Source organism: Budorcas taxicolor, chromosome 5 (assembly GCF_023091745.1).
Source record: "Budorcas taxicolor isolate Tak-1 chromosome 5, Takin1.1, whole genome shotgun sequence".
NCBI classification, from domain to species: domain Eukaryota; kingdom Metazoa; phylum Chordata; class Mammalia; order Artiodactyla; family Bovidae; genus Budorcas; species Budorcas taxicolor.
In genome coordinates, this window is record NC_068914.1 from 100,778,751 (window position 1) to 100,797,713 (window position 18,963).

The following is an 18,963-nucleotide window of genomic DNA, read 5'->3' on the forward strand; positions in this document are numbered from 1 at the left end:
ATTTACTGTTTAAATCCATTCTCCACACTGCAACCAGGGTAGTCTCTCTACTCAATCTCATCATATTGCCCACCTGCCCTAAATCCTCTGCTGTTCCCCAGTGCCACCTATCACCCATTTCCAGAGGCACCATGCTCCCACAGCATCCATGTTTTTGCACATGCTAGACTCCCTTCCTGATGTACCTTTCCTCTTGTTCTTGGCCTGAATAACTTCTTTTTTCCCTTTTAGATTCAGTTTGTCTGCACATTGTTAGAGCTTGGAGTTGAGGCCGCTGGCCAATGAACTCACAAGCGTAGGTAGTGTTTTACATGAGGGGCAAGTTTTTCACTAACACCACAAGGGTCTCTGGCCAATGAGTGGAGTTGGATAGTAATACTTGCTACAAAAGTATGATTTTAAGGAATGAGAGCTTATTTAAGGAGAGGCGAAAACATTTTAAAAATAACCTTTTTTTCCCTCTCTTCTTCAATATTTCTAACTCTTCAGGCAGTACTTGACTCTTCTGTTTTCTCAGTTCGTATATCCTACTTGAGATCCTAAAAAGGGAGCACACTCAGAGGGTCTGATGTGGTGGATGCACGCCCGGGAAGTTCTGCGCTTGCGTGGCACCATCACCCGAGAGCACCCATGGGAGGTCATGCCGGATCTCTACTTCTACAGAGATCCTGAAGAGATTGAAAAAGAAGAGCGGGCAGCAGCTGAGAAGGCTGTGACCAAGGAGGAATTTCAGGGTGAATGGGCTGCTCCAGCTCCAGAGTTCACTGCTACTCAGCCTGAGGCAGCAGACTGGTCCGAAGGCGTGCAGGCGCCTTCCGTGCCTATTCAGCAGTTCCCCACTGAAGACTGGAGTGCTCCGCCTCCCACTGAAGACTGGAGTGCTCCGCCTCCCACTGAAGACTGGAGTGCTCCGCCTCCCACTGAAGACTGGAGTGCTCTGCCTCCCACTGAAGAATGGTCTGCAGCTCCACCGCTCAGGCCACTGAATGGGTAGTAACCACCACTGAGTAAGCTGTTCTTCCAAACACTTGTACAACGTCCACAAACTTCCACCAAAACGGAAATCTGGTTGATGGAAAATAACTGTTTCTAAAAAAAAAAAAAGATTCAGTTTGGGTGTCACCTCCCTGATCTCTGCTATCCCCTAACCTAGTTGAGGTGCCCCTCCCACGGGCTCCCATGGCACCTGTGCTTCACTGGAGGCACAGTCCTAATGATGCTGGGCTGTGATATAAGATACCATTGTTAACAAATCTGACTCCCTGTCTTGGCTATGAAAGCCTGAGAACAGACACCCAACAAATTGTTACTGAATTGACTGGACATAGATTTTGGGAAGATTGCTTGCTACCAATTCAATTCACATTTTTAAAGGTGGAGGGATTTGAATGTGTTTGTATGTTGAGGGTTAAGAGCTATAATAAGGAACTGCCTGGTGGTCGAGTGCTTAGGACTTGGCACTTTCACAGCTGAGGGCCCAGATTCAATCCCTGGTTAGGGAACTAAGATCCTGCAAGCTGTGAGGTGTGACCAAAAGAAAATGGCCTGCAATGATTAGTGAATGAGAGGCAGGAGATTTGGAGGACAGAGGGGATAATGACTGGAACAGTGCCCGGGGAGGCAGGTGAGGTCCTGAGCACAGATGGAGGAACATCCTTCAGGCAGGGGAAGAGACAGGCTCTCCTGCCTGTTGAAATGTCTGTTGTCAGGGAGCAGGAAACTGAAGGAGTTTCCAACTGACAAGTCTCTGTTCCCTCTAATCTAAATGGTGAGTTGGGATCAAGGTGAATGGAAATTCGGGGGGAAGAGCAAAGGCCTGGGAGACACAGCTGCCTAGGGACCCAAAGCCACTTCCCACACTTGTGTGAACTTTTCCTCCGATCCCTCAGTCCCCCACCTACAAATCCCAGGCTGCTGTCCAGTGCTCCTGAATGTGGCCTGCATTCATCTTGGCTGTGAAATGTACTAAGCCCCTGCCTTTAATCCATCACTAAGTTTAGTCCTCATATAAGACAGTATATGTAAAACAGCCCACCCCAGGTACACAGTAAACACGAGGTAAATGGTAGTCTTTGTATTGACTAGCAAGGATGAACTGTTGGTTTTTCTAGCTGCATAGCAGTGTTTACAGGATGATACATGCCTCTGCCCTCCAGGAGCTTATTTCCTTGTCAGAGAAGGATGTACCCCTATGATAATTAAAAAGCAATACAAAATGACATGTGATAGTTATTGTCTGGTTGCTATCATGTCTCTCTCTCTCTCTTTTTTTTTTCCCATGTCCAACTCTTTTGCTACCCCATGGACTATAGTCCACAAGTCTCCTCTGTCCATGGGATTTCCCAGGTAAGAATACTGGAGTGGGTTGCCATGCCCTTCTCCAGGGTATCTTCCTGACCCAGGGATTGAACCTGTGTCTCCTGCATTGGCAGGTGGATTCTTTATCACTGAGCCACCAGTGAAGCCCCGTGTGATGGTTACCAACACCCAAATGGCGCTTTGTTTTTGACCACAACGAGCACTGAAAAGTATCTTTTCCATCAAGACCTAGAACTCAAATCAATATATAAAGTGAAACAAATTTCACAGGAGAAGGGGACGACAGAGGATGAGATGGCTGGATGGCATCACTGACTCAATGGATGTGAATCTGAGTGAACTCCGGGAGTTGGTGATGGACAGGGAGGCCTGGCGTGCTGCGATTCATGGGGTTGCAAAGAGTTGGACACGACTGAGTGACTAAACTGAACTGAACTGAACTATCCTTACTTTGTGTCATGCATTCTGGTATTTTCTATTGTATTCTACTTTGTTTTTAAACAGTGGTGGTCAAGACTCACTGTGATGGGTTGAACTGTGCCTCTCAAAAATTCATATATTAGTATGTTGAAATCATATATCCCTCAAAAATTCATATTCATAGGAGGTACCCTCTGTCCCTCAGAATGTGACCTTATTCAGAGATACGGTCTTTACAGAGGAAATCTTTAGGGTGGGCCCTAATCCAATATGACTGGTGTCTTTAGAAAAAGGGGAAATTTGTGAATTCGCTGGCAGTCCAGTAGTTAGCACTTGGTGCTTTCATTCCTGGGGCCCTGGGTTCGACCTCTGGTCTTGGAACAGGATCCTATGTGGCTTGGCAATAGGGGGGGGAAATTTGGAGACAGACTTGCATGCAGGGAGAATACCACATGAACAGGAAGATGGCTATCCACAGGCTAAGGAGAGAGGCCTGTAATGAGTCCTCTCAGTTCTCAGAGGGGACCAACCCTGCCAACACACTGATCTTGGACTTTTAGCCTTCGGTACTCTGACAGAGTGAACTCCTTTGGTTGGTTAACTCCCTGCCTCAGCAGAAAAATACACTCACCTGATTGATTTCGTGACTCACTCTTGGGTTGCAACCTGCAGTTCCCAGACTGCAACATTCTTTTCTCTCTGCTTTTCCTCCTGCATTCTTCACAGCCACTGGTGGGATGGCAGGGCCTGGAGGAGGGGGAGGCGAGCAAGGAACCAGCTCTCAGGGTCATGCAAGTGGGGGTGGGGTTACCAGTAGTCTAGCCAGCTCCACACTTATATGACCTGAAGGTGAGCACCTCCTCCAACTCAGCACCCTCAACACCTCACCCTGGCCTAGGCCGTGTCAAGTAGGTACAAGCCTTGTCTCCATTTGAGAGGTTGACACACAGTCACAAAGCTTTTAAGTGGAGTTCGATCCACGTCAGATATGCCTTTAATTCCTCTGATGACATCACAGTCTCCCCGTCTGTGCAATCAGTTAGAGAAGATGATAATAAATACTGTTTTACTATTTGTATGTGCTTCTCACCTTCCTATCCCCCAAAGGAGTCAAAGTTAAAGACTCGAGTTCATGCCTCCTCTCCTCTTGCCAAAGTTCTGAGGGACACGGCCCTCTGGAGACCCCTAGGTGGCAAGGCCTAAGTTTAGTCACTGTCTCTGGATGTCAGCAGGCAGAGTGGAGCGCACACAGAATGCACGTGTCGTGAGCGCCTTTGTGCACATATTGTGATCGATCGCAGCACTGCCAGCTGTATAAACCCAAGGACAGGGTCCCCACCTGCCATCTCCGCCCCAGCTCTCCCTCCTTTCCAACTGGCTGCCTTACAGACACAATAAATATATAAACACGCACCTTCAACAGCCTCTGCCTTTGTGGCATTAATATTACCCTCAAATCTGGGGATCCTATGTAAGATAGAGGCTCTTCTGTCTTTCTCCTGCCTGGCTATTCTGGGACAATAAAATAACGTCTAACATTTACTGTGTACCAGGCATCATTCACATGTATTATTGCATTTCACTCTCACAGCTTTGTAAGTTAAGGCTATTATTTGCTCCATTTTACAGACAACAAAACTGAAGCACAAAACAGCCCAGAGTTGTGCAGCTAGCAGTGCTGGCAGGATCTGAACCCATGCAGCCTGTCTCCAGGGGCCAAGTTCTTAACTCCTACCCTCTGCCTAGCTGGGGACTCCGACCTGCACATACTTGCCCATCCACGTGGATGGGAGGGGGAGGAGCCAGGTTCTGGGAATCAGATGGGACACCAGGGGGCAGCATAAGCCTGGCTTTGGCCCCTGAGCCCAGCCCTGTTTGGGGAGAGAGGAGGGGAGTAGAAACTGCCTCCCACCTTCCACTGCTCCTCAGAGACCACCCTTTCCCCATACACGTCTCTCAGGTTTGGGGGCTTGAAGGTCCCTTGGCCTCCTCCAGCTCTTCCTTCACCCAAAGCTTCAAAAACCATCCAGTAGTGACAATGATGACTCAGAAGCTGAGCAAGCCTTGTGCGTGTGAGTGTGTGTCCTTGTGACTGCATGTGGCTCTGAGTGCTGACATGTCTGTGAGCCTGCCTGCACGTGTGTGTAAGCATGTGTGTGTGTGGGAGGGAGTGTCCTTCTGGCTGGGGAAGTTGTCTACATGCACGTTTATTTCTGGGTGTGTCTCAGTGTTTACCCCAGAAACAGATAGGAACTTTGCCAAGGTTGCACAGCAGACTCATATTCAAACTTGTCCCTTGGGAACCTACGGGCAGCAACTCCAGCTTGCCGCTGGCTCCTACCTGGGTCTCCGGAGTAGTACCCCATGAGGAGGTGGCGGAAAGGATTTTCAGTTCCAGGCATCCCTGGAGGCCTACAGGATTGTGAGCTTCACAGCCCCCTCCCCCACTCCCTCCCATCAGCGGGTCACGAGACCTCTAGGGCGTTCCCCACCCAGCAGGGAGGGGAACCGAGGAGTCCCAGCTCCCAGGCCGCTTTCAGGGTCTTCCACTGGAGGGAGCGCAGGGCCAGAGGGATTTCTTTTTCCAGAGGCCCCCGCCGTGCCCCCCGCCCCGGGGAGGTGGGGAGCCCAGTCCCTCTTGAGCCCAAACCTCCGACCCTTACAAGAGTTTGAGTATGGGAGCTGTAGTTTGGGGTGGCTTGTCTCTGCTTGATATTAGGTGACTTTCTGGAGGAAAGTTGATTGTTTTTGATGGGGGACAGAGTAAGTGGGGATCAGCCTTTCCTCCAGCCTGGCGCCAGGGGCCCCCAAGCCCCAGTCCTGGCTCCCCCTCCCAGCCCATGCTCCCCTACTCCATACCAGAGGCACACATGCTCACCCCACTTTCTTCCTCTTCCTCCTCCAGCCCACTTTCTCTTCTCTGTGTCGTCAGAGCTCCAGGGAGGGACCTGGGTAGTCGGAGAAGCCGGAAACAGCGGGCTGGGGCAGCCACTGCTTACACTGAAGAGGGAGGACGGGAGAGGATTGTGTGTGTGTGTGTGTGTGTGTTTTCTTTTTGGTGGTGGTGGAGGAGGAGGGGTGCTAGCAGGGCCAGTCCTGAACCCGCTGGACAGAGCTACAGACCCATGGGGCCTGGCAGAGCCCGCTGAGAGAGGGAGACGACAACAGAGGGGTTGCCAAGGTGAGGGGATGCCTCCAAGGAGGGAGGGTGGGGGGCCTCTGACTACCAATGTGGGGGGAGGAGGGGAGTGCTTTTCAGGATCCTGCCTGGGCAGAATGGATGGTCCCCAAGAAATTGTTTCAGCTGGGGCTGGTGGCTGGTGTTACTGAGTTTTGGCAGTTTCGAAATATCAGAGGAATCTGGAGTGGGTACAGGCCCAGCACTTGCCCTGCTCCTCCCCAGCATGGGTCACTTTTTCCACACACCCCATCCCCCGCAATCCAGGGACGTGTTAAGGCAGGGGAAGGAGGGCAAGGAGGTGCCCCTCTGCCCTCTGGGTTTGGGGGAAGTGGCCGCCCCTCCCTATAGAAAACTGATGGCAGGGGGCAGTGGGTCCTCCACAGACCCCTATCCGGGCCCCCCACAAAGGTTCCTCTTCAAGGGTGTGGCCAGGGGGTGAGCGTGTCCCAGAAGTAGAACCTCATGGTGCCCCAGAGGAGGGGGAATTTCCCCCTCAAAACTGCTCCACGCTGGGCCCGGCGGCGTCACGGAGTTAACCCTCCCGGTGCCTAACTGGCTCCGCCTCCCCGCGTCCCTCCCCGCCCCCACCACAGCACACACACACACTAGGCAACTCAGAGAAGCTCTTTTGACTTCTGATCCTGTGGTCCCACGGTCAGAGGGCTCAGGAATGTCGGGGGTTGAGGTGAAGTTTAGGCCACGAAGCGGGGCTGATGAAGATCCTGGACTTCCCTTCCCCATGGGGAAGGGAACGCGGGCCCCGCCCCCCCCAGGCCGTGGCTCCTCCCTCCCTGTCGGTATTCAGTGGGGCTTACAGCAGAAGATGCCCCAGCCAGCCTGGTTATTGGGTGGGAGTGGGGGAAAGTCTGGCCCCTCGTTGTCTGAGGATGGAGTAGGGGAGATTTGAAGGCAGGGCCATGCGAGGAAGCTGGTCACTCTTCCTAATCTAGGGGATATGGAGGAAAGGGGAGCTGCCTCTGACTTAGGGATCACCTCGGTCCCCCAGTAGGGTAGAGATAGAGGTCAAAGTTCTGAGCACCCTGAGAAACAGGAGCTAAAGAGGGAAGAGAGGAATGGAGTCCTCCCTTAAGTTTGAAACACAAACCAAAAGGTGCCCCACCCCAAGGTGGGTGTAGAGAAAGGTCTATGAAAGGACCCTGAGCAGGAGGGGGAGGATTCTGCCTTTGGGAGAAAAGAGGTCAGGGGGATATAGGAACTGGGGGAGGAGCACGGATCTCCAGAAAAGGGGCCTCTCTGTTCTCTGTTCCTTTGGGAGTCCTGGGAGAGGGGAGAAGCTAACGTGCCGCAGCAGAACTTGGGGCTAAGTGGGTTGAGGGAGACCTAGGGAGTTTCCACCCCCATCCTTTCTGTCATCTCTGGGAAGAGAAACATGAACTGAGAGACCCCTGGGGAACCACTGGTTTACCCACTCTGCCCTGCAGTCCACCTAGGATGGGGAGGCAACTATCTCCTACCTTCTCCCATCTCCTTGCCTCTTGCCCCCTTTCCTTCTCTTCCTTGTAGTCCTCTAGCCTCTCCGCCCCTCTTCCAGGCTTTTTGCTGCAGGCTAATTAACCTCACTTTTTCTCCTTCCTGAGTTCTCTCTACTTTTCCTCTTGCTCCATCTCCTCTTCTTCAGTTCTCCTTCCATGTCCCCCTCCTCTTGGGATTATGAGATCTGGATCTGGAAGGGATCCTAAGGGCACAGAGTGGTGGTTTATCCCCACTTGGGTTCGGATCGCTTGCAGAGTGGCCTTGGCAAGTTGGAGAACCTCCTTGAGCTCAGTTTCTCTACCTGTGATGGGATAATTTTATATTTTAAAAATTATTGCAAGATTCTAGTGAGGTAAGGCACTCAGTGTAATGCCTCGTACATAGTAAGTGCTTAATGAATGATAGCTATTGTTACTTTACCATCTTCTTCTTCATCTAGCCAGGCAGTTTTCAGATTGTTTCATGGAACCCTAGAATTTTGAGGGATTTCTCCAGGGACACCTTTGGGGTCCAGAGGTGGAGAGAGGGAAGCAAGAAGTTGTAGAATTCCAGGTCTACCACACTTGATTTCAACAGAGAAATTCAAATTTTACATAACTGGCTAAAATGGTCTACTTCTTTAAAAAATTTGGAAAGTTCATACTTTACCCAAGCCTCATATTTTATAGATGAGAAGATTGAGGTCCACGGAGGGGAGGTTTCTTTTTGTTTGTTTGTTTTTAAAATCTTGTGAGCATGCCACAGGTCATGTGGGATCTTAGTTCCCCGATCAGGGATTTGCTCCCTTCATTGGCAGCATGGAGTCTTAGCCACTAGACCACCAGAGAAGTTTCAAGGGGAGGTTTCCTGCCAACAGAATCAGAGCCGGGTCTAGAGCTACAACCCACATTCTCTGCCTTCTCTCAGAGAGCTTTCCCTACTGCCGCATTGCCCCTGTCTCTTACCCCCCACCTCCACCCGGCCCCGACCCACACCCACAACTGGCTGCAGCTCAGCTCTTCCCACTCCATTACCCTCAGGCCTACTGTTGAAGAAAATACCTTGTCTCAGGCATTGGCCAAAGAGGTTCCTGGTTTGACATAGTCTGGCTGAGAGTTGTGGTGCTGATGGTCTCTGAAAGGGCTGTCTATGGGAGGTCCTTGCCTGCCCCCAAAGCCCAGCTTTCAAGTAACCTTGTTCTTTTTCTTCAGTGTTAGTGTCAGTCGCTCAGTCATGTCCGAGTCTCACAACCCATGCACTGTAGTCCACCAAGCTCCTCTGTGGAATTCTTCAGACAAGAATACTAGGGTGGCTTTGCCATTCCTTTCTCTAGGAGATCTTCCTGACCCAGGAATCAAACCTGGGTCTCCTGCATTGCAGGCAGATTATTTACTTTCTGAACTACCAGGGAAGCCCTCTTTTTCTTTAGGCACCCTCCAAACCCCAGATCATGTCTCTGTGGGGTCTGGTCTCCAAAATGCCCCCAGAAAAACTGCAGCGGCTCTATGTCGACTTTCCTCAACACCTGCGGCATCTCCTGGGTGACTGGCTGGAGAACCAGCCCTGGTGAGTCCTAGCTGCCCCCTTATCAGTCCCCCAGGGCCTCCCCCACCTACCTTCCTTCTCATTAGGTTTTCTTCATCCCATTTTGAGACTTGGGACTCATTATTCCACATGGAGCGGTCCAGATTTAGCTAGGAGTCTGTACCGCATCAGCCAGACTATGGCGTGTTGACACGTGGAGTTCCCCACCCCCTTAGGAACCTGAGCCAAAGAGGAGGGAGGTCAGAGCTGGGGCACGGGCACCACCCACAAGAGCTGGAAAATTGGGGAACATGGGGCACAGCTGAGGACTATGGAGGGCCTGGATGGAGGATAAGAGGAGGAAGGAGCTGCTGAGTTGTTTGCTGTGGGGTGAAGAGACAGTAGAGTCGAGAAAGCCCTGACCTGAGGTGGCCTCATCCTGATCTTCCTGCAGGGAATTCCTTGTCGGCTCAGACACCTTCTGCTGCAACATGGCCAGCGCCCTACTTTCTGCCACTGTCCAGCGCCTTCAGGCCTCAGCTGGAGAGCAGGGGGAGGGGAGCACCGTCATGCAACACATCAACACTCTGGAGGTGGGGGCAGGAGGGAGGGTCAGGACCAGGGTGGGGCCCGGAGCTGGGGTGAGCACTGGATGCTGGAAGGAAATTGGTGTTCCTCTGGTTAGCTGTTAGCTAGCAGGCAAATTAGACTTTAAAAGCATGCAAATGCATGCAAACTTCTGGAGTCCATGATTGTGCTGCCTTTTAGTTCATGTGTGAATGGGGAGGGGGATTGGTGAGGGAGAATGACATGAGTAAGAGCAAGGCTAACCCCATCTACCACTCTTCATTTCTAGACCATATATCAGAGGGACCCCCTGAAGCTGGTGGCCACTTGCAGACACATACTTCAAGGTGAAAAAAAAGCTGTTATGGAGCAGGTATTGTGATACCCCACCTCCCACCCCAACTCAACCCCCTGGAACTTTAGCCTGAGCCATGAGAAATTAGAAGGGGTTTGAAGTTCAGGAAAAGCTCCGTGTTCTAGGTCCAAGATGATCGAAGGACGTTCCTGGGCTCAGAGTGAGCCCCAAGTTAAGCTCAGAGAAGCTTCCAGTGAGGAGCTGAGGCTAGTGAGGGGTCTGGGGCAAGTGATACAGAGCTGTTATCTCCAGAAGATTCCAAAATGTCAGGAAGAACTGTCAAGGAAGAGAAAGGAGCGAGACAAGGGAAGTGGTCTGTTTTCTACAGAGCACGGCAGTGGGCACCCCTTTAGGGAGTGGAGGCTGAGTGAAAAGGGATGGGCAGAGTATCTCACCTGTCGCCTGTCCTTCCTTGCAGTTCCACCACCTGCCAATGTCCTTCCACTGGAAGCAGGAGGAACTCAAGTTTAACACAGTCCTACGGAGGCTGCAGCACCGGGTGGGGGAGACCCGCCTTCTCCGGGAGGCCCTGCAGCCTGGAGCTGAGGCTGGCCAAGGTGGGATTCTGGGGAGTGTGTGGGAGCGACCCCCTCTTGGATCTCAACCCTGATTGAACCTCTCAAATCTATCTGCACCTCGATTTTTGCCCCTACCCTCAGTGTCTTTGCACAGCTTGATAGAAACGCCTGCCAACGGGACTGGGCCAAGTGAGGTGAGTCATGGACTGAGACGTGGAGACTGAGCTCAAAGTGCAGACTTTGAGGGTCTCAGATCTGTGGAGGGATGGTGAGTAGTCCTCTGAGAGGTGAGAAAGGGAGGCCTACCCTCCAGAGCTGGGCAAAGAGGAAGCGTGTGGCTGCGGCTCAGGCCCCACCTGCCCACAGGCCCTGGTCACGCTGCTGCAGGAGACTGTTGGCGAGCTGGAAGCTGCTCAGGCTCTGGTGCTGAAGAGGATCCAGATATGGAAGCGGCAACAGCAGCTGGCAGGGAATGGCGCACCCTTTGAGGAGAGCCTGGCTCCACTACAAGAGAGGTGGGGGCAGGGCTGACAGGGAAGTGGGATGCGCTGGGGGTGGACACCTGCTCTCCCTGCTGGAGGTGTAAGAGAGAGAGGCCAGGCCAGAGGGTCTCGGGGTGGGCCAAGACTCGGAGAAGCCAGATCCAGCAGAGCCACCCATACTGTTGTTCAGGTCATGTCTTGCACACATGCACCAGGCTGACCCAGCATGAGCAGACATTCCTCCAACCTATACTTTTTTCTTCGAGTTCCATGCCCAGAGGACTGGGAATCCTTTTGGTTTATTGGGCAGGGCATCTTTCAATGTGCGCAAAAGCATCATGCATGCTGGCCTCGGACCTGGGTATCAGACCCCTGGGGAAAGGGCAGCTCGTTTCCACAGAGCTTCCAGGCACTGAGCGGGAACCTTGCCCCAGAGCCAAAGCATGTCCCACCACCCCTTCAGCCCCGATGCCTTGCAGTCACACCCATTGCTCATCCCCAACCCTCCACACACACTATCCTGCTTTCTTCCTGGGCTGAGGGGTGAGGGGCAGTCTGGGCCGGGAGCAGGCTGGAAGACTGTGCCCCCTGACCACGGTCGTGGCCCCAGGTGTGAGAGCCTGGTGGACATTTATTCCCAGCTGCAGCAGGAGGTGGGGGCAGCTGGTGGGGAGCTTGATCCCAAGACCCGGGCAGCGCTGATTAGCCGACTGGATGAAGTCCTGCGCACACTCGTCACCAGGTATGAGACCCCCTGCCTGGTGGAGAGCAGACCCCAAGGAAGCAGGAGGGTCAGAGTTTTAGGGGGGAGGCAGCACCCAGAGGGACCCAGCTGTTCACTTCCCTGTGTCTTCCTTACTCCTCCCAGCTCTTTTCTGGTGGAAAAGCAGCCCCCCCAGGTTCTGAAGACTCAGACCAAGTTCCAGGCCGGGGTTCGATTCCTGCTGGGCCTGCGGTTCCTGGGGGCCCCAGCCAAGCCTCTGCTGGTCAGGGCCGACATGGTCACGGAGAAGCAGGCGAGGGAGCTGAGCATGCCCCAGGGGCCTGGAGCTGGAGCGTAAGCCAGGGCTGGAGAGGGCCTGAGGGGGTGATGGAGGCCAGAGGGGCCTGGGGGACCAGCACAGTGAAGGGGGCTGGGTGATGATGGGGAGGGAGGGCCGTGGGATATGGGGGCCCTGTATAACAGTCAAGGGAGAGAATGGGGAGGGACCCACCAGCACTGGAATGGGGTGGAAGCGTCCTGATTTGGCTAAGATGGGGGTTTCTCCCTCAACAACCCAAGTAGGGAGATGGAGATTAGGGACCAATAGTCTAGGCCATTCACCTGTGGACTCAAGCTCCTGCCACTCCTGGGCCAGTCGGGATGAGCCCCTCCCTGACTTGCCCTGGCAGAGAAAGCACCGGGGAAATCATCAACAACACTGTGCCCCTGGAGAACAGCATTCCTGGGAACTGCTGCTCTGCGCTGTTCAAGAACCTGGTGAGAGGCCTTTGGGGAGCAGTGGGCGGGCATCCTCAGGCCAGGCAAGTGTCCTCGAGAGGGTGTGGGGAGCCCAGGAGACGCAGTTTCTGCCTTCATCCTCCTTGTCCTCACCCCATCCCCCAGCTTCTGAAGAAAATCAAGCGGTGTGAGCGGAAGGGCACTGAGTCTGTCACCGAGGAGAAGTGTGCTGTGCTCTTCTCCACCAGCCTCACGCTCGGCCCTAACAAACTCCCCATCCAGCTCCAGGTGAGCCTGGGTCCCAGGTGCCCCGGCCACACACCGAGGCCTGGATCCTCACTCCTCATGAATCCCCTGTACCCTGTGGGTCTGGGGTTCATGCATGTTGGGGCTCCAGGGGGAGTGGGGAGGACGAGAACTCAAGTGCACACTCTAGGGAGTGACGGTGTGTGTTATTGCATATGGCCCTGTGGGATTGTGTCCCAGTTTTTGCAATAAGAACTATTTTCCTTAGCCATGCCAATGGCTAAGGCATTGAAGCACTTTTCTTAGACCAGGGCACTATTTTAAGTCATACGCATGCACACACATGCAGGGTTTGCACAGTTAACATTATGAGGGAGTTATTCTTACTAGCCTCATTTTACAGATGAGAACACTGAGACACAGAGATTGAATACTTAGCCTGGGTCACACAGCTCCTGAATGTTGGAGCTGGCATTTGAAACCTGGAGGTCTGACTCTATAGCACTGACTCCTCACCACGTCTCAGCAGGGAGGCCATAATTCAGCTTCAGAAAGCACTTGATCACACACCATGAATTTTTAACTATGTGGTGGGAGTTCAGGAGCTTCTGGGCACCCTCAGAGCCAGCCCTCTGCAGAGGCCCCTTGTCCCCCAGTACCAAGAGCTCCCTTTCCTCACCTGCTTCAGGCCCTGTCTTTGCCCCTGGTGGTCATTGTCCACGGCAACCAAGACAATAACGCCAAAGCCACCATCCTGTGGGACAATGCCTTCTCTGAGATGGTGAGGCAAGACCCGGAGTTGGGGGAAGGAGGGGCTATACCCTGGGGGGTGGGTGTAGGCTGGTGGGGTGGCTGGTATGTCCGCATGAGAGTGGCCATAACTCCTTCTCAGAGACTTGTTTCTGTCCTTCTGACCTCCTTTTGTGCCAATCTTAACACCGATTCTGTGGTGGCACTTTAGACTACTGTTGGAAAAGCACCGTTTTTCTTGGGCAGACTCAGGGGGACAAGGCTGGCGAGGGACAGTCTTGGGAGGGGGGGAGGATGCAGGCCCTTCTGAGAAGGAATGGCTATGTCAGCCTGAGGCTCCCTCACCTTCTCCCCTCCCCTCCCAGGACCGCGTGCCCTTTGTGGTGGCTGAGCGGGTGCCCTGGGAGAAGATGTGTGAAACTCTGAACCTCAAGTTCATGGCTGAAGTGGGGACCAACCGGGGGTTACTCCCAGAGCACTTCCTCTTCCTGGCCCAGAAGATCTTCAGTGACAGCAGCCTGAGTATGGAGGCCTTCCAGCACCGTTCTGTGTCCTGGTCACAGTTCAACAAGGTCATTCCCCTGCCCTTTGGACCTCCCGCCCCCAAGCTCTTCATCCCTGGGGCACTCAGGGCCTCCCCAACCTCTGCCCAGGGACCAACCGCTAGGATTTTCACAGTGCCCCGCCATGTTCATCAGGAGGGCCTCTGCCCTGGCCCAGGCAGGAAAACCCCTTGGCTCTCTGGCATCCCCCTAGTTTTTGTCTGGGGGCCCTCTGTCTTCCCTTTCGCTAGTGATTTGCATGACTCACCCAGATTGTGTGTAAACACAGCTTTGATTCAAAATGACTTTGACCCATTGGGAAAATAGTTCTTATTGCAAAAACCAGGATGAAATCCCACAGGGACAAATGCAATAACACCAGCAACCATGAGTTGACAGCTTAGTATATGCCAAATTGTATTTGAGCACTGTATGTATGCTATCTCACTTAACCATCACAACAGCTCTTTCAGGTAGGTACTATTATACCCATTTTATAGAGGATGAACTGGTTCAGAGGTATTAAGTAGTTTCTCCAAGGCCTCCTAGCAAGTGAGGCCTTATTTCTGACTCTTGCTCTTAGCTACTACATTTTACAGCACCCAAAAAAAGGTGGCTCAGGACTGGATCTGTTACAAAAACAGGGAACAATGGAGGTCTGGGTGTCTTGGTTGAAGACCAGCTGAGTCAAAGCTGTCATGTACTGATCTCTTTTTAAAAAAAGGAAGAAAGAAAAGCCCACACGACCAGAGGATGTGTTAGCAAAGGGAGCAGGACACTTACATCCTGCAAGCTGCCTTCTCTGGACACCACTTCCGCCAGGCCTCATTCAGGAGGGGGTGGAGCACAGTGGTTATGAGGGGGCCCAGCCCAGACTTCCTGGACTAAATCCCAGCTCTACTTTTCACTGGTTGTGAAAGAAGCAAGTTATTTGATCTTTCTAGGTTTTCATTTCTTCATCTGTAAGATGGGATACTCATGGGATCTTTATCCATAGATGTGTAAAGATTGGATACAGTAATTTATGGCAAGAGCTTCGACTAGTGCCTGGCACATGAGAAGCTTGAGTGCCGGCCACTGTCGTTGATGGGGTCTCAGGTGCAGGGTGGCCCCTCAGTCCTGTGACTCTGTCGTGTCGATATTCACAGCCCAGTGGCTGGCCTAGTCAGACTCCTGCTCTGGCCCGCTCCTGCTCACACCGGCTCCCTTCTGCCCACAGGAGATCCTGCTGGGTCGTGGCTTCACCTTTTGGCAGTGGTTTGATGGTGTCCTGGATCTCACCAAACGCTGTCTCCGGAGCTACTGGTCAGACCGGTGAGTCCCTGCCCCTGGTAACCTGAGGATCTGGGCCTCCAGATCCTGCTCCACACGCTACACCCCCACCCACATCCTCCCCTTCATCCTGGCCAGGTTGATCATCGGCTTCATCAGCAAACAGTACGTCACTAGCCTTCTTCTCAACGAGCCTGATGGAACCTTCCTCCTTCGGTTCAGTGACTCAGAGATTGGGGGCATCACCATTGCCCACGTCATCAGAGGCCAGGATGGTGAGGTCACCCCCGCCAGTCCTCTGCCTCTGTGCCTGTGCCCTCAGGGGTTTCTTCTGAAAAAGGTCCTGGCCTTCTTTGATGCCAACCATGATCTTCAGGAAGTTCTTCCTTAGGTTCAACTTCTCTTCTTCCTTCTGTGGCCTAAACTTCTACCTTCTCACTTGGAGTTTGGTGGGAATGGGGACTGGTGGGACCCTCACCCCAGCTCCTCCTCTCCTTGCCTTGGTAGACTGAGAATGAGTCCAACCATCGGGGTAGGTTGGGGAAGGGGGAGCAAGTCTGGACAGAGGGGACTCATGGCCTCATTCCTTATTTAGGCTCGCCACAGATAGAGAATATCCAGCCATTCTCTGCCAAAGACCTGTCTATTCGCTCACTTGGGGACCGAATCCGGGACCTTGCTCAGCTCAAAAACCTCTACCCCAAGAAACCCAAGGATGAGGCTTTCCGGAGCCACTACAAACGTGAGCTGTGAGCCGGGGCTGGCAGCTCTGACTCCTTCTGTGGTCCGCCTCCTCCCTGCTCCTGGCTACCCCCACCCCACCTGCTGTGTGTCATCCCTGACTTCTTCCTCCATTGTCACTTCCCTGCTTCTGGACCCTGCCCATCATCCATGCTCACCTTTTCCAGCTCCCTTCCTCCCTAACCCGGAAGCATTCCATGGCTCTCCTTTCCTCCCCACAATAGCTGAACAGATGGGTAAGGATGGCAGGGGTTATGTCCCAGCTACAATCAAGATGACTGTGGAAAGGTGAGTGTGCTGGTGTGGACGGAGGGTGGGGTTGATACTTACTTGTAAGCAGGAAGTGTGGCATCAACCCCTGGTCAGTCACACATGCCTCCTCCCCTCCTCCAGGGACCAGCCACTTCCCACCCCAGAGCCCCAAATGCCTACCATGATGCCCTCTTACGATCTTGGAATGGCCCCTGACTCCTCCATGAACCTGCAGCTTGGCCCAGATATGGTGTAAGAAGCTTCAGAGATAGAACTGGGAGTGGTCTGTGCCAGCGGGCATTCAGCATGGGCATGGGGAGAGTTGGCCCTGGGGGTTGAAGTAGGGAATTTCCTTTGCTTGAAAGGGATCCCCCAACTTTCGTTTAAAAATAGAATTTTGAAAGCCTATTTTATTTTTGGCTCGGCTGGGTCTTCCTTGCTGGGCAGGCTTTTTCTCTAGTTGAGGTGAGTGGGGACTCCTCTCTGGTTGCGGTGCGCAGGCTTCTCGCGGCGGTGACTTCTCTTGTTGCGGAGCGTGGGCTCTAGGGCAGTTGCGGGTCCTGGGCTCTAGAGCACAGGCTCAATAGTTGTGCTGCACAGGTTTAGTTGCTCCATGGCATGGGGATCTTCCTGCAACAGGATCAGACCCATGTCTCCTGCATTGGCAGGAGGATTCTTTACCATGGAGCCCCCAGGGAAGCCCCAGGATTCCTGGGTACGGGGTTGGGAGTGTCCAGGAGAAGGGCTGGCCTCAGGAGTCTGCTTTCTTTCCCTAGGCCCCAAGTGTACCCACCACGCTCTCACTCCATCCCCTCATATCCAGCCCTCCCCCGGGAAGAATCAGTCAATATGTTGCCAGCCTTCCAGGAGTAAGTGGGGTCACCTCTGGGGCATGGGTTGGGTCACCCCCTGCAGTGGGGATTGGCACTTGTATTTGTGAAGAGAGGCTCTTCAATGAGAAAGGGGTGGCAAAAAGCCAACACCTGTGTCTCTTCTGTCCACTCCATTGAGGTGTTAATAGTTAAGATCCAGGTTCAGATTCTAGCTCCACCACTTGCTGACTTTGGGCAAGTTACTTAACTCAGATGCCTCATCTGTAAAATGGAATAATGATGATAATAATACCTGCTTCACAGGATTATTGTGAAGGTTAATTTGAGTTAGTAGTATGTATAAAGCTAAACGTAGAACCCGGCTCCTAGTAAGAGCTATGCAAGTATTAGTATTCTCTCTCCTGCCTCTGAAATCTACTGTCATTTTTCTGTTACCTTGATTTGTATATATTTATCTTTCTGGCCTGGAAGTGGCATAGACATTTTTGTTCTCCAGGTAGCACTCAGGTGTTTACTGACTCTCAGTCAAGGCAGGACATCTTCCCCCCATAGGAGTTGAGGTAGAGGTGGGATCTTAGAACCAGCAGAGTTCAGATATTAGCTAATCTATCCTTCCTCTGTCCCCCGCTCCAGTCCCCAGTGCATATAATAACATTTATACAGAGAAGAGGACCAAACTCACAGGTAGAAATGACTTGCCCAAGGTGATGCCGTCAGGATGAGGAACTGGAAATAGTTTCCTTACTCAATGGGCTTGACTTTGCAACAGCTGCCTCGGTCCAGCTTTCCTTTGACTGTGCCCTCCCCTTCCTGCTTCCAGACCTCACCTGCCAATGCCTCCCAACCTGAGCCAGATGAGCCTGCCCTTTGACCAACCTCACCCGCAGTGAGTGACCACCCCCACCCCCATCCTGAGCTCAAGCTCCTCATTCATTCCCAGCCTCAACCCCACCCTGACCCCCACCACCACCTCATTTACTTCTCTGGGGCTGGCAGGGGCCTGCTGCCGTGCCCACCTCAGGATCATGCCGTGTCCAGCCCTGAACCCTTGCTCTGCTCAGACGTGACCATGGCAGAAGATAGCTGCCTGAACCAGCCAGTGGGAGGGTTCCCTCAAGGCACCTGGTGAGTGTCAGCCTGGGGGTGGAGGCTGGGTGGGGGGTTGAGGTGTGGGTACCATGCCTATCCCACTGGCTCTCCACTTCCTCCCTGCAGGGTCCGTGAAGACATGTTCCCGCCCTTGTTGCCTCCCACTGAACAGGACCTTACCAAGCTTCTCTTGGAGGGACAAGGGGAGTCAGGGGGAGGGTCCTTGGGAGCCCAACCCCTCCTGCAGCCCTCCCCCTACGGGCAGTCTGGGATCTCAATGTCCCACCTGGACCTAAGGGCTAACCCCAGTTGGTGATCCCAGCTGGAGGCGGAGCCCAGAGAGACCGCTCTCCTGCCCCCACAGGCCTGCTCTGGGCACCCGCCCCTGCTCCTGCCCAACAGCAGAGAGGGAGGGTGTGTCCTCCTCTCCCCACCCACTCCCTGCTCAGAAGGAAAAGACTGCCAAGAGAAGGTACACTGGGTGGAACATACCTACTCCTTCCCTTCCAACACACCCCTGCCCTTTCCCTCCCAGATAGTGGAAGGAAAATTCAGGTTCCAAGTGAGACACACCCCAACGTGACTGCACAGGCAGCACACGCACACACACACACACACCACACACACACACACACACACACAGCTCTCCTTGGAAGATGGCACTCAGCAGGAAGAGGGCTGGACAAGAGCACAGGTGCGGGCAGGGGGGGATTTTTCTGCCTGCCCCAAGCCGGGGCTCACCACTCACGGGTGGAAACACGCACACATGCACACATCCGCTCTACAGACTGAGGATGGCAGCATGGGCTTAGGCCCCCAGCCCTGGAGAGATGGGAAGCAGTTCAGGAGACCCTGGGAGGGAGGGAGGGTGGGGTCTGTACATTTGGTTACAGATGTGGCTTTTGCCCAGATTAAAAGAACAAGTCCCAACCAGCTCCAGATTCTTGTCAGTCAGCTG

The 18,963-nt window shown here is 53.3% G+C and overlaps 1 protein-coding gene and 1 non-coding gene across 5 annotated transcripts; both read left to right on the forward strand.

The window, feature by feature from the left end:
* The first annotated feature begins 241 nt into the window (after window positions 1-241).
* LOC128049134 (small nucleolar RNA SNORA62/SNORA6 family) lies at window positions 242-390 on the forward strand. Its single transcript, XR_008199498.1, has one exon. It is a non-coding gene; the product is annotated as a small nucleolar RNA SNORA62/SNORA6 family (small nucleolar RNA).
* Window positions 391-5,748: 5,358 nt separating this feature from the next.
* On the forward strand, window positions 5,749-18,850 carry STAT6 (signal transducer and activator of transcription 6). 4 transcript variants are annotated; one of them, XM_052641025.1, is made up of 22 exons: window positions 5,749-5,920; window positions 8,823-8,959; window positions 9,372-9,510; window positions 9,774-9,857; window positions 10,258-10,396; window positions 10,499-10,551; window positions 10,724-10,872; window positions 11,450-11,581; window positions 11,708-11,896; window positions 12,232-12,319; window positions 12,446-12,568; window positions 13,215-13,307; window positions 13,642-13,848; window positions 15,038-15,132; window positions 15,229-15,365; window positions 15,686-15,832; window positions 16,056-16,119; window positions 16,225-16,335; window positions 16,860-16,952; window positions 17,737-17,802; window positions 17,913-18,041; window positions 18,132-18,850. In XM_052641025.1, exons 2-22 carry the CDS (start codon window positions 8,844-8,846, stop codon window positions 18,319-18,321), a joined length of 2,544 nt encoding a protein of 847 aa, XP_052496985.1. In that variant the 5' UTR covers window positions 5,749-5,920; window positions 8,823-8,843; the 3' UTR covers window positions 18,322-18,850. The 4 variants fall into 4 exon arrangements, with proteins under 4 accessions (XP_052496985.1, XP_052496986.1, XP_052496988.1 ...); XM_052641026.1 differs by lacking the exon at window positions 16,860-16,952; XM_052641028.1 differs by lacking the exon at window positions 18,132-18,850 and having other exon boundaries at window positions 16,225-16,333; window positions 17,913-18,038.
* Window positions 18,851-18,963: the final 113 nt, after the last annotated feature.